The 13,668-nt window shown below is 39.7% G+C and overlaps 1 protein-coding gene across 2 annotated transcripts in view; it reads right to left on the bottom strand.

The window, feature by feature from the left end:
• LOC121362576 (synuclein alpha interacting protein) overlaps positions 1-13,668 on the bottom strand; it is an 88,046-nt gene that overhangs the window by 40,242 nt on the left and 34,136 nt on the right. For both annotated transcript variants that reach the window (XM_041484188.1, XM_041484189.1), the window contains exons 2-3: positions 12,683-12,785; positions 1,521-1,593 (exon numbers count right to left, since the gene is read on the bottom strand). In XM_041484188.1, coding sequence (XP_041340122.1) covers positions 1,521-1,593; positions 12,683-12,739 — 130 coding nt within the window. In that variant the 5' untranslated portion in view covers positions 12,740-12,785. The remainder of the gene's footprint in view (positions 1-1,520; positions 1,594-12,682; positions 12,786-13,668) is intronic.

The raw sequence follows: 13,668 nt of genomic DNA, 5'->3' as shown, positions 1-13,668 counted from the left end.
TTATGGAGAATGGCAGGGAAGAAGAATGAGCAGAAGGGGGAAGAAGTGGGTGAAAACAAAGAGAGGAGAGAAGGAGGCAGGAGGAATGAGAGAAGAGTGGGAGAGGAATAGTGTGGAGCAATGGTGTGACAATAGGAAAACAGGGAGGGTGGGAGTAAGAATGGGTAAGAAAGGAAGGAGACAGGAAGAAGGTGGGAAGGAAATGGAAGAAAGGGGGGAAACGGCAGGATGCAAAGGATGAGGAAGGGGGGAAGAACCAGCAAGAAGGAAGGAAGAAGACAGAAGAAGAGGAATAGGAAAGAGATGGGAAGGACGTGAAGAGGCAGGATGGAAAGAAAGAGGGGAATGTGACGGGGAGGATGGAGGAGAGGATAGGGGCGGATGGGGAGAGACTGGGGTAGGAGGAGATAGGGCAATTTGAGGGGGGTGCATCATGAGTCTTCACCCATTACACTTCTGCCCTACTCTTGCTTGTAACAAGTAATACTGCGTGTGCAATCACTGCTGTGCCCTGTGTAGGCAAGTAAGTACTGTGAAAGTAATATGCAAATAAGTACTGTAAGGAGAGCTCTGCATCTCTTCATTGCCAAGGACAGTGGCATGTGGTGACCTGGCCTCTAATAACTCTGTTAGAAGAAGCAGCAATCAGAAAGTTTCCACTTAAGTTAAACACAGTAGAAATTTTTAAAAGTCTAAAAGGAAATATAGAAATAAAAGTTGCTGAAGTATAGCATGGTTCTTAAGTCCTTGTATCATCCCATCAATTCCAGATCTCCTGTTTCTGTTATAAAAGTACTTGATGAAACAACATTAACAAAAGTTCAATTAAAAGATCAAAAAAGCACAATAAACTTTTCATAGCTCAACAAAAATGCTTCTCTTACCAATTCATTGCTCCTCCATCAGGAAGAGAAAAATAAAAGTGGATTAATCTGATTTACAGAGTGAAAAACAACGGTGAATGCACTTTTTGTCAGGGGGCAGGGGGAAGGTCTCCAGCTGGTTCTCATCTATATGCCATGATTCTTCATTTAGTTTACACTATTAAACTAAAAAACTCTGCTTTAATCTTAACCATTACAGTATGCCTTAGAGTAGATTCTATCATGTAGCATCCTTGATACAGTTTCAGAGTCTGGCAAAACATCATCCCTCAGACTGGTCGTGGCCATATGGGTAGTAAATGTATCCAACATTTTTTCATTGGCGCCTACATTATTACGTCTTGTCACCAATGGTTTCTCGGGTTTTCAAGTAAATTGTTGCACATACTGTGGTTTGGAGCTGCTGAGATGAAGCCCTACATTTATCTGTATACAGCCAAATCCTTTTTTGGAACTTTCTTTCTTTCTAATGAACTAACATCTGTTGAAAAAAAAAGAAACTCATGTTTCCAGAACACTGTACATAAATGAGAAAAAACAAAACAACAGGACACTGCCAAGAAGTTATTGTTGCCAAATTGTACAGGATTAAACAAAGCCTACAATATTATGGGTGGACAGAAGTGGGCATCATACCTGATCTGTCTTCATTTTGTGAATCACACCTTCTACATAATTCTGGGATGGTCTTCAGAGAAGTTACAGAATACTGCAAAAAAGGAGAAAAAATGTATAGAGGTAATAATTAAAAAATACAAAAAGTTAAGATTTTCGAGAGGTTCAAGTGTGATGGACACGAAGTAAATCTACAAACCAAGGCTGCTTCTGGCAGTCTGATGTTCTTAGGTTGCATGAGAACAGCAGACGGCACCTGCTTTTGTTTCCCACCTGGAGACATACGAAACAGACTTTCAAAGGCAGAGCAAAGCACCTCCTCACCTCAGATTTCTCCTTCCTGCAGGTTACCATTACTTAAGGCACAAACACAACGTGAGATATACAGAGGTCAGACCACATTCAGGCTTCAAGGGTCTCACTTCGCCCACCTGTGCACCTATTACCATGTTGCACCTGTGCAACAATTACCATGTTTAAAAATTACAGTTCAAGCTGTCACAAACCAATATGTAAAAGGGATGCAGAATATCTGTGCTGCAGAGATTTGATTTCAGAGAGGAGGGTGTGTACCCACACACATCAGACAACAGGCTCATTTCCCTAACCTGGGCTTTATTACAGTAAACTTGTACTGCTATTTTGAGGTAAATAAAATTTTTACAAAATAAAACACATCAATTATGAATCAGCATGTTATTCTCCACATTGACCATTCAAAAATGGAAAAAAACCAAAACCCAGAGGTGCCATAAGTGTTTTACTAAACAGAATTTTTTTGTTGATGTACTTGTGGAATACCTTTAGAAAGACACAGGATCCAGTGTTACAAAACCATACATACGCAGTTGCTTTATAGCAAGTCTTTCTAAATTGAATGTTTAAACGTTACAGGAATCTCCACTTAAACAAATGAAAATCATTATGTTTGTGAAAGAAATATCAATTACTTTGCTTATACAAAAAAAGACCCTATAAAAGCAGTATTTTGGAAATATAAATATCAAAAAAGCATTTAGGATTAGCACAACTGAAATTTTTCTAAGAATACATAAACACCATATGTTTTCAAAGAAACAGATATTTTTAGTTGGTGTGCTGTTCACCAATGAAGCAAAACAACTACACATAAAACCATATGAACTTTCCACACAAAAAAGAAGAAATGGTGATACATTGTCTTGGGTTTTGCTGACAGTTTGTCATTCGGTGTTTGACATTTGAATGTTCCTAAAGCACAGCTGGCAATCTCCTTCAAAATAATCTAAATTCAAGCTCATTTGTAACCAACTGCAGAGTAACATACTTTTCTGGTGCAAGTTTAAGACTGTTACTCAAATGACTGTAGTTACTTCATTAAGCCTAGAAAATCTCCCAGGCCCTACTTTTTCCCTTGCTGACCTAATTCAGGGATGCATTGAGAAACCTCAACCACAAGAAGAAACCCTCGTAAGTATTACCAGGATCAACACTGAACTTATTAATTAAAATGTGTAGCAGCACTCCAAAACTACCCAGTGATTCCAATCCCCATTAAACAAGGGGTTGTCTATAAGGCTGTGACTGCTTCAGGATATGACAGCCTAAAGCAAAAAAGAACAGAGTTGAGACAGGGAGAAGGATGCTACTGAAGACAAATTAATACATGGACAAACACCATGTGCTGTGCTTCACTTTAGTTATTGTTTAATAAAGCCTGAGCTGTTAAGCTATACATCTTGCTATTTCCGCACAAAGACTTAGAATGCAATGTTGAACTGGTCTAGTAAGATTCTTAAAAGAACCCAAGGAGCATGTCTCCAAGGAATATGGTAGCTTCATAAGACCAGCTGTTGCAGTTTAAACTATTACACAGTTTCTAATTCAATTAGAAAGAGGCCTTTTGTATTCTATTGCTATGTATTTTGTCAGACAACTTCAAAAACAGAAAGCCGTCTTTCTTTTTGTCTTTTTCCTGTTCTTTCTTGGAAAACCAGATTTTTTTTCTGTTTCAACATTTCTCTAAAATGTATTCAGTTAGTCATCCCACCACCAAAAATCTATTGAATGTTTATAAATTTGTTATGCATTTTAATTATATTGGTTTGATTTCATTAACAGATTTCCTCCCATGTACCTCTGTTCTCAAAAATATTTATGCAAATTTACATTTCTGCCTTCTGTATTTTGTGGTTAAAATGCAAAGAACCAGCTTTTGGTCCACGAAACAAATAAAATTACTTTTTCAAATGGACCTTTCCCAACCATAAAAACAATCCATTCCCAGCTCTTCCCACTAGAACTGTCTCACATATCTAGCTCCAGTTCTAACAATCAGTAATGTTTTCTTCAACCGTAAATTTCAAGGTTACATAGGACATCAAAAGAAGTTGAGATTGCAACTCTTCCTTGGAACAGAATTTAAGACTTAATGCTTATTCATCTGCATTTAAAATTAATTACTTCCAACTCTTCATTCAATAATTTCAATTTTTTTGTTTTCATGCAAAATTAAACACCACTTCTCACATATCACCAGCTGAGGGACAAGCCAATGGGCATAACTGACCATGTAAGAACTGAGAACATCGTGTTACTTCCTCAGTTATGCTTACTGTGATCTTTGGTATGTAATTAAAGTCTGTTGTGGTTGATGGTGACTTTCAGTAACAAACTAAGAGCTTGTTCCTAAGATAACACATTAAATGGAATTTTTGATTACTGTTTGAGGTCTGGGTTCCTTTTCTGCATTTAAGGCCTGATGAAAGAGTGAATTCTAATAAGCCCCTAAAGAAGTTTTTAAGATGAAAGAGCAGTATCAACAGCAAATGAGACAAGAAACAGTAGCAAGCATTCCAGGCAAATGCAAGGTATTCCCAGATATTTTTGCAACAGACAGGGAAAAATGGGACTTCCTTATAATACAATACATTTGTTCATGATGTAACACTGCACTGCAGAATCTGAATTAATGCCAATGTTAACCTTTCAAATTTCACATGGTTTTCAAATTTTAATGCAATGAATTTTAAACAAGACACATGAGAAAAAATATCTTTAATAGGGCTGTTCTGCTCTGTGCCACTTGTCTACCACTTGCACATGCACTTACAGTCTAGAAGTATCAGAAAGAAGAAATAACTGATCATGAGTAGTAGCAGAGGAATATTACAGAAAACTGTAAAAACCTCAAGTAAATTAAGAAACAAAAGTGACTTTTCAACATTCTGCTCTATCCTAAATGGACTCCAAGTGCTAAGTTGTATACATAGTGTGATTTTCAGACCACATTGTCACAACCATGACACCACCAAAGCATGAAGGACCACGTAGAACTGTTTGCAGTATCAGAACTCAAATAATTTACTGCCACCAATGACCCTGTCCTGATCCTAAATGCAGAGCTCTTTTGTTTTCATTTTGGTACTGAAAACAGACACATTCCTTCATTACAGCAGTTTTTTTCCAAGTGTGTCCAAGCAAATAGTCTCATTTCAGTTTATTTGTGATAGTGGAAAAAAAAATTTTCATTGATATTAAAAATCTACTAAATTAGTGACTTTACAATGCATTTTCTTAATAATTTTTTAACTGCAATGCCATCATATTTCTGAGACATTTATTTGGGAATAGCAAGATATATTGAGAAAAAGTAAAGGAACAATAATTGGCCTGATGTTGCAGGAAAATTTTTCTCAATAGTAGTGTCAATTTAAGCAGGTTTCAAACAAAAAACAGAGAATGAAAGAGATTAGACTGGTATGGTGCATGTGGGAAATATCACCTCCTCAAACTAAATATCTTTCTTACAGCTGTGATGAACATCTTTGGAGCACTAGTTAAGTTATTTATGCTATGTGTTATGCATTTTACATAGACACTTGATATGTTATTCTTCCCTTTAGCTTAAAAGGGGACCTATATAGACACTTCTAACACTGTTGGGGGTACAAAATGTCTGTCTGAAACTAACACTTTCTATGAGCTACCCAGTGGACATCTGCATTTTGCTTCATTCTGAAACAGGAGACAGGAAGAAAAGAGAGATGTAAAAGAGAACTTCAGCTGGATGGTAAACTAATCGATCTGCTGGAGCTAATGGCTGTGCCTGCACAGAGATGTAGGAGCCCGCACACTGAGCCCAGCAGGACTGGTGGCTGTGTGTGAGCCTGAGGGGTGACCCAGCTCTTCCTGTGGCCAAGGAAGGGTGCAGCAGGCTCAGGAGGGGCCCTCTGTTGAGTAAATGGGAGGCTAGCAGCTTGGGCATACTCCTGACCACACAGAGTCTATGTCTTCCCTGCCAGGCAAGGATTCACAAGAAGTTTTTAAAGCTGTTCCAAAATTCTTGATGATTCAACAGCTGTTTACTTAGATTTGATCAATTACTGCACTTGCATTTCACAAACCTTTAAATCAGGTGCAGTCTCACAGTGGCACCACTAAACCTGGCTTTCATTCACCCAGAGCTAAGAGAACGATCACAGCAGTTATCTACACACTCAATCTCTAGCAGCTTACAAGTATCTTAGCATGAGGAACTCTGGTTATGATGAGGTTATCTTGTACTGTTTCTGTAAACCAAAAAATAAAATTGTTTCAATTTCCTCAATTTTCCAGTGCAATATAAATCCTGCATTCCAACCAAAGGGTTAGGAAACCTTCAGGTAACCATACCAACAGCATAAAACTTCAGAGCAGGAATAAATTTATAGCCAAAATCAGGAGAAATAGCAAAAAGGTGAAAGCATAAAACATACATTGGATAATGTATCTATCATTTAATTCAACCTAAAGGTCTTTTTTTTCCCCCTTCCTTTCTGTAAGCAGTTATTAATGAAGAAATAAATGAAAATATTCAGCTGGGTTGGTTAATGTTACTGCACACAGAATATTACTTTTGTTTAACGTAAAGAAGAGCCCCAGAAACCTATTCTGCTGTCTGAACTACAGTCAAATATACTATACCATTTAGATCAGGAATATCTTAGTTTATAAAATGAGCATCATATTTACATTCCATAACTTTGATGGAGTTCGTAGATGTAGCTGCTAAGCCACTCTCAATAATATTTTAACAGTCCTAGCAGTCAGTCTCCAATGACTGGATAAAAGTCATATTTACATTCTCCTTTAACAAGGATGAAAAGAAAGCTCCCAGGAACTACTAGTAGGGCAGACACACCTCAGTGCCCAGTAAGAGCATGGAACAGATCCTCCTGGAAGTTATGCTGTATGGATGGCAGAGAGGTGATTAGAGACAGCCAGCATGGCTTCACAAAGGGAAAATTGTGCCTGATAAGATAGTGGCCTCCTACAACAAAGTAGAGAGCTACAGAGAGAGCCCCAGCTTCTGTAACGCCTTTGGCACACTGTATACCAGTACAACCTCCTTGCCTCTAATTTGGAGATATATGGATTTGACGGATATATGGACAAGGAATTGGCCATGTCCAGTGAGTTACAATCAGCAGCTCAGTCTCCAAGTGAAACTCAGCAATGAGTGGTGTCCCTCAAGGATGCATACTGCAACCAGCAGCATTTAATATCATTGTCAAGGACATAGATGATGGGATCAGGTGCAAGTTTTCACATGACACCAAGCTGAGTGGTTGATTTGCTGGAGGGATGGAATGCCATCCACAGGGACCTTGGGACAGGTTGTGGTGTGGGCCCATGTGAACATCATAAAGTTCAACAAGGTCAGGAGCCTGTGTCCATGTGTCAGAGCAATGCCCAGTATCCACACAGACTCAGATACTGAGAGCAGCCCTGTAGAGAAGGACATGGAATACTGGAGGATGAAAAATTTGACATAAACCGGCTCACTTGCAGACCAGAAAATCAGTCATATCCTGGGCTGCACAGAAAGTCTGGCCAGCAGAGTAAGGGATGCAATCCTCCCAGGGACTTCATTCTTGGGAGAATCCACCTGGAGTACTGTCTCCACTGGGACAAAAATTACATTGACATGTTCAGTGCATCCACGAAAAGTTCATGAAAATAGCCAGGGGCCTGGGTCACCTCTTCTGTGAAGTAAGGTTGAGAGAGAGTTTGGATTCTTCATCCTATAGAACAGGTGGCTGCAGGGAGATTTTCTTACAGCCTTCCAATATATACAGGAGGCTTGTAAGAAAAATACAGAAAGACTGTTTTCCAGGCCCTGTAGTGACAGGACAAGGCACAAATGAAAAAACATCCATTTAGACTGAATACAACAAGGACATTTTTTTACAATGAGAGTAGTGAGACACTGCAACAGGTTGCCCAGAGAAGTTGTGGGTGCCCACCACACATGATTGTATTTGGTTTATGTAGCAAACTAAGAGTGGAAGCTGCCTCCATGTAGGACTGGCTGCTGACAAAGGCTGAGCCCATCAGAGATGCTGGTAGCACCTCTGGGATAACAGACTTAAGAAAGGGTAAAAACCACCGCATAAAACCAGCTGGAAGAGAGGAACCATAAAATGTGAGATACCAAGGTCAGTGAAGAAGTAGCAAAAGGCAGAGTTCCATATGCCGTAGAAGTCACAGGAGAATACCATAGTAGAGCAGATACCCAGCCTTCAGACCACAGAGGACCTCACACTGGAGTGTGTGGACGTGCCCTGAAGAAACCTGCAGCTTGCAGAAAGACAGTGCTGGAAGAGGGTCCTGGCCGGAACTAAATTTTGTGGAGAGGAGACTACACTGGAGTTTTCTGGCAGGAACTGTGACCCTGTGGGAGACTCATGCTGGGGCAGTCTGCTCCTGAAGGATTCTATCTCATGGAAAGGATGCATGCTGGTGCAGTCCATGAAGAATGCTGGTCCTTGGGAAGAACTCACACTGGTGAAGTTCACAGAGGACTGCCTTCTGTGGGTGGGGTCCCACATTGCCATAAGCATGAAGAGGATGAGGAGGGAACAGCAGAGACACTCTGTGATAACCTGTCTTAGGGTACAATGTAAGATGCACCCCAAAATGAATGTATTCTATCACGATCTTCATAAGCTGTTAAAACCAGGTAGGACAGTGCTCCTTATCTAGTTCATGACTTATCCCTGATAACTCCAGGGGGTAACTTTTGCTAATGAGCCATCAAGTGTCACTGCAAGACTGATAAAATTACATCATCCATTGTGAGATGCTCCACCCAGAAGGACGATCCAAGCATTCCTACCTGGATATCATCTGAACTTTGGAACACAACAGGCAGCTTTATCCACTGAATTCCTAGAGGACAAGAGCTCCATAACCACCACTGGATCTTTGAAGGAAGATCAGGCCCTTCTACAGGATCACTGCTTCAACAGAACCACATATATCACTTCCAGAGGACTGCAGCCACCATTTAATCAGACTTATCTAGTTCATGTCTTATCCCTGATAACTCCAGGGGGTAACTTTTGCTAATGAGCCATCAAGTGTCACTGCAAGACTGATAAAATTACATCATCCATTGTGAGATGCTCCACCCAGAAGGACGATCCAAGCATTCCTACCTGGATATCATCTGAACTTTGGAACACAACAGGCAGCTTTATCCACTGAATTCCTAGAGGACAAGAGCTCCATAACCACCACTGGATCTTTGAAGGAAGATCAGGCCCTTCTACAGGATCACTGCTTCAACAGAACCACATATATCACTTCCAGAGGACTGCAGCCACCATTTAATCAGACTGCTACCAACACCTGACCAACAGGTGTCAGGTCATATTTGGACTCTGTCAGTGTTTCTGTATTATTGCAGTAATTTTAATTTTCATATTAAATTGAATTTCTGAGTTGGGATCTCCCACTGGTTTGCTTTCAAACTAGTACCTAACCTGAATGCAAACCCCATCCTCCCCCATCCCCCTGTGCTTATTGAGGTGGGGGTAAAAACCACCGCATAAAACCAGCTGGAAGAGAGGAACCATAAAATGTGAGATACCAAGGTCAGTGAAGAAGTAGCAAAAGGCAGAGTTCCATATGCCGTAGAAGTCACAGGAGAATACCATAGTAGAGCAGATACCCAGCCTTCAGACCACAGAGGACCTCACACTGGAGTGTGTGGACGTGCCCTGAAGAAACCTGCAGCTTGCAGAAAGACAGTGCTGGAAGAGGGTCCTGGCCGGAACTAAATTTTGTGGAGAGGAGACTACACTGGAGTTTTCTGGCAGGAACTGTGACCCTGTGGGAGACTCATGCTGGGGCAGTCTGCTCCTGAAGGATTCTATCTCATGGAAAGGATGCATGCTGGTGCAGTCCATGAAGAATGCTGGTCCTTGGGAAGAACTCACACTGGTGAAGTTCACAGAGGACTGCCTTCTGTGGGTGGGGTCCCACATTGCCATAAGCATGAAGAGGATGAGGAGGGAACAGCAGAGACACTCTGTGATAACCTGTCTTAGGGTACAATGTAAGATGCACCCCAAAATGAATGTATTCTATCACGATCTTCATAAGCTGTTAAAACCAGGTAGGACAGTGCTCCTTATCTAGTTCATGACTTATCCCTGATAACTCCAGGGGGTAACTTTTGCTAATGAGCCATCAAGTGTCACTGCAAGACTGATAAAATTACATCATCCATTGTGAGATGCTCCACCCAGAAGGACGATCCAAGCATTCCTACCTGGATATCATCTGAACTTTGGAACACAACAGGCAGCTTTATCCACTGAATTCCTAGAGGACAAGAGCTCCATAACCACCACTGGATCTTTGAAGGAAGATCAGGCCCTTCTACAGGATCACTGCTTCAACAGAACCACATATATCACTTCCAGAGGACTGCAGCCACCATTTAATCAGACTGCTACCAACACCTGACCAACAGGTGTCAGGTCATATTTGGACTCTGTCAGTGTTTCTGTATTATTGCAGTAATTTTAATTTTCATATTAAATTGAATTTCTGAGTTGGGATCTCCCACTGGTTTGCTTTCAAACTAGTACCTAACCTGAATGCAAACCCCATCCTCCCCCATCCCCCTGTGCTTATTGAGGTGGCAATGCAAAGCACTCAGGAGTGAAGTTGAGACTATGAAGAGGGAGGGGTGGGGAAAAGGTGCTTCTAGATTTGTCCTTTTTTCTCGTCATCCTGTGCTCTTTGATTGGCAATAAATTAATATCACCAAGAGGAGGTTTTTTTTCTGATTACATTGATTGGTGAGTGGTGTCCCTCTCCTTAAAGCACAAGTTTCTTGATGGAGTAGGATTAACAGAGTGGCTTGGTGGGCACCTGATGATCAGTCAATGTCAACCCATCACAATGAGCCTTGGAACAACCTGATCTAGTGGAAGGTATCCATCCCTGCCTATGACAGGGAGATTAGAAAGGAATGACCTTTGAATGTCCCTTCTGACCAAAACCATTCTAGGATTCCATGATATTGGAAAAATGTAGTTTCCGTTTCTCATGTACAAATGTAACATAAAAACAAACCAACAAAGCAACAAAAAAACCCCAAAAACCACAAACAAAAAATCAACCAAACAAAACAAAGGAAAATAAAGTAAGAACCCAAACACACTCCCCCCACCCCCTTCCCTTACTTATATTAAATATTTGCCTTTTAAATATAATTCCTGTCTTTCTGTCTATCTTTTTTGATTATTACACTTTGGTCAGTTTTGCTGAAATGGACGACAAGGATCAGGACTACAAACAGTGGCTTTCTAAATGAGGTACATCTGTAAGTGCATCATTTTAACAGCCTTCTTGCTGCCATTATTATTAGTCACTTTTCTGCACTGGATTAGAACCAGAGGGCTAACATGAATAATATAATTTGCTAATACAGATGTTATGCAGCTGTTCTTACCAGAGCAGGCTTATGATAAAATGTGAAGGTCAGGTATTTCTAAACTGTGTATGATAAGATATGAGTAGAGCACTAGAATAACCATGAATTCTCTTGTTGATTTGGGTTCTCGCAACAAATGCTTTGTCCTCTTACTTGTTAAAGCAGGGAGTAAAACTGCTACCTCCATCACTTGTGATGATTTTTTATTTAATGCTCAGCATCCACTGAAAGAACAGCCTATGAGAGCAGGCAGCGTGGGCTATCCAGCAGAAAAGTGAGTAACCTAACCCACCAGTATGCAGCAACAGCCACAATGGGAGGGACATGGAAAGGTTACATCTATTAAGTTTTACAGTTTTACTAAACTGAGTATAGAAACAGATACCAGGACATAATCTGGCATATAACAGCAATATAAAGAAAGTTGCCCACAATAAGGTATTCACTCAAGATTGGCTCATTGTCCTGTAATATTTTGGGCATTTGCCATACTCTGCTTTAATAAAAATTCAACAGTACAATAGGTAGGAAAAAAAAATCTCTTCAAAAGGAATTTGTCAGTGAATAAAGCATCTGGAATGTTTTAAAATGAATCAGGAGTCCCAAATGCTAACTGGAAAACGAGGACCTTTGTGGAAAAAAAAATTACTATAAAACTATGAAACTTTAATCTGAAAATAGAATTAATACATTCTCTTACAGGAGATTTAATTGATGTATTCAAGTTATTTTTTATTGAACACATGAACAACTCCACTGCACAAAAAGCTAAAACACTAGCAGTAGGAGTAGTATTATAAGTAGTAGAGAAATATACAGTATCAGTGCCTCCTATAAAAACACTAAAAATGTAGAAAGTAGCACATATTTTTGTTTGCAATTAGGGCTGATTTATTTGTGACTCTAAGGATCACTGCTGCCTATGACTGTCTCGAAGTCTTTCTATCTCTTTCTGTACACTACCACATCACACCTATTGATAAAATCGAGCTGTTCTGGGAAATGGCTACTCGTGAAAAAGGCAAAGGTGAGAGAAACAGGTTTTCTACAACTGAAATACATTTGATTTTAAAAAGTAAACTTAAAATGTTGGTGTCTAAGGCCAGCACTACAGCACATATAGCTCATTCAGGACAAAACAAAACATTCAGGAGAGAAGCAACCCAGAAATGAAACTAATTTATTGATTTTGTCTACAAGTGATTTTTACTGCCTGAAGGAGAGGAATCAAGCTTTCCTTTCATTCCAAGCTTTGTGGAGAGATTTCCTTTACAAAACATCTGATTTTTATTCTAGATTCAACCTATTTAAACATTCCCTTAAACGAAGTAAAAAGAAGTGTGGCTTCTAACAAGAGTATTGCTTTGTACACCAGGACTGAGATATCTAAGATGGTCTCAACTTGAACAAATAAAATAAGACTTCTACTTACCGATATATCGTCACTGAAATCTATTTCATCCAAATCAAGGTATTCAGGAGCTTCCATTATTCTCTTATGGACATTTTGGGTGAGTCAGCACATTAGTAAAGACCTAATTAAGAAAAGATAAATGTGTTGCCTTTAGAGAGCCAAAATCACACAGAAAAGTTTTCATATAGTTGCTACAAAACTGAAACATTTAACTTGAATAGTAAAGTGTTTCATAACTTTATCTTAGAAGGCAAATACAATTTACCACCTCTACTTGGCACATTGTACATCAGACATTCCAGTTTTCTGGGAGAACAGCTAAGTGCTACTTGAAGTAGAAGTAAAAAATACTTGGCTCAGCACCACTCAGTGCCTCCAGAAGTTCAATACAGGTATAAGGACCTAAGCTGTTGAACACCCTCACGACCTTGCAACCATAGCTGTGTAAATGATGTGCCTTCTCATAAGGACGAGACACTTACTCACAACAACTCCAGTTACTGTAGTTTTCCTCTGCCCAAGATGGCAGAAAAGAGCTGAGATTCCTGCTGTGCACAGACAACAAAGTCCTATCGCACCTTATCTCTGCTTACAAGCAGACTAACACAATGCAGACAGTGCTTTACAGATTAATGGTTTACCACCCCTTAGGCTCTGAGTGCACATCCCCCAGAAGGGCAACAAATTCAATACCAGAATTATATCACGTGCACTAATTATCAGGGGCATTAACCATTTTTTTACAGCGAGAGGAAAAGAAGACCAAATTCTCTTGCAAAGTAAATTTGTCAGGAAGTCAATATTAGATCTGAATAAACTGAAGCTTCAACAATCAAAAGACCAAAGACAATAAATCCCTCATTGTCAATCCTAACTATAATAAAGGTGTGTGTTATCATACAAACAACTGCCACAGAAGTAAAGGAAAAAAGGAAGGTATTTTAAAGGAAACTGAAAAACAAAAGCACAATGCATTTTTAAATAATCTGAGTCATCACATAAGG

The sequence above is a fragment of the Pyrgilauda ruficollis genome, unplaced genomic scaffold (assembly GCF_017590135.1).
Source record: "Pyrgilauda ruficollis isolate IOZ18807 unplaced genomic scaffold, ASM1759013v1 scaffold64, whole genome shotgun sequence".
NCBI lineage: Eukaryota > Metazoa > Chordata > Aves > Passeriformes > Passeridae > Pyrgilauda > Pyrgilauda ruficollis.
The sequence above is the reverse complement of the archived record's forward strand: the minus strand, read 5'-3'. Positions and strand labels throughout refer to the sequence as shown.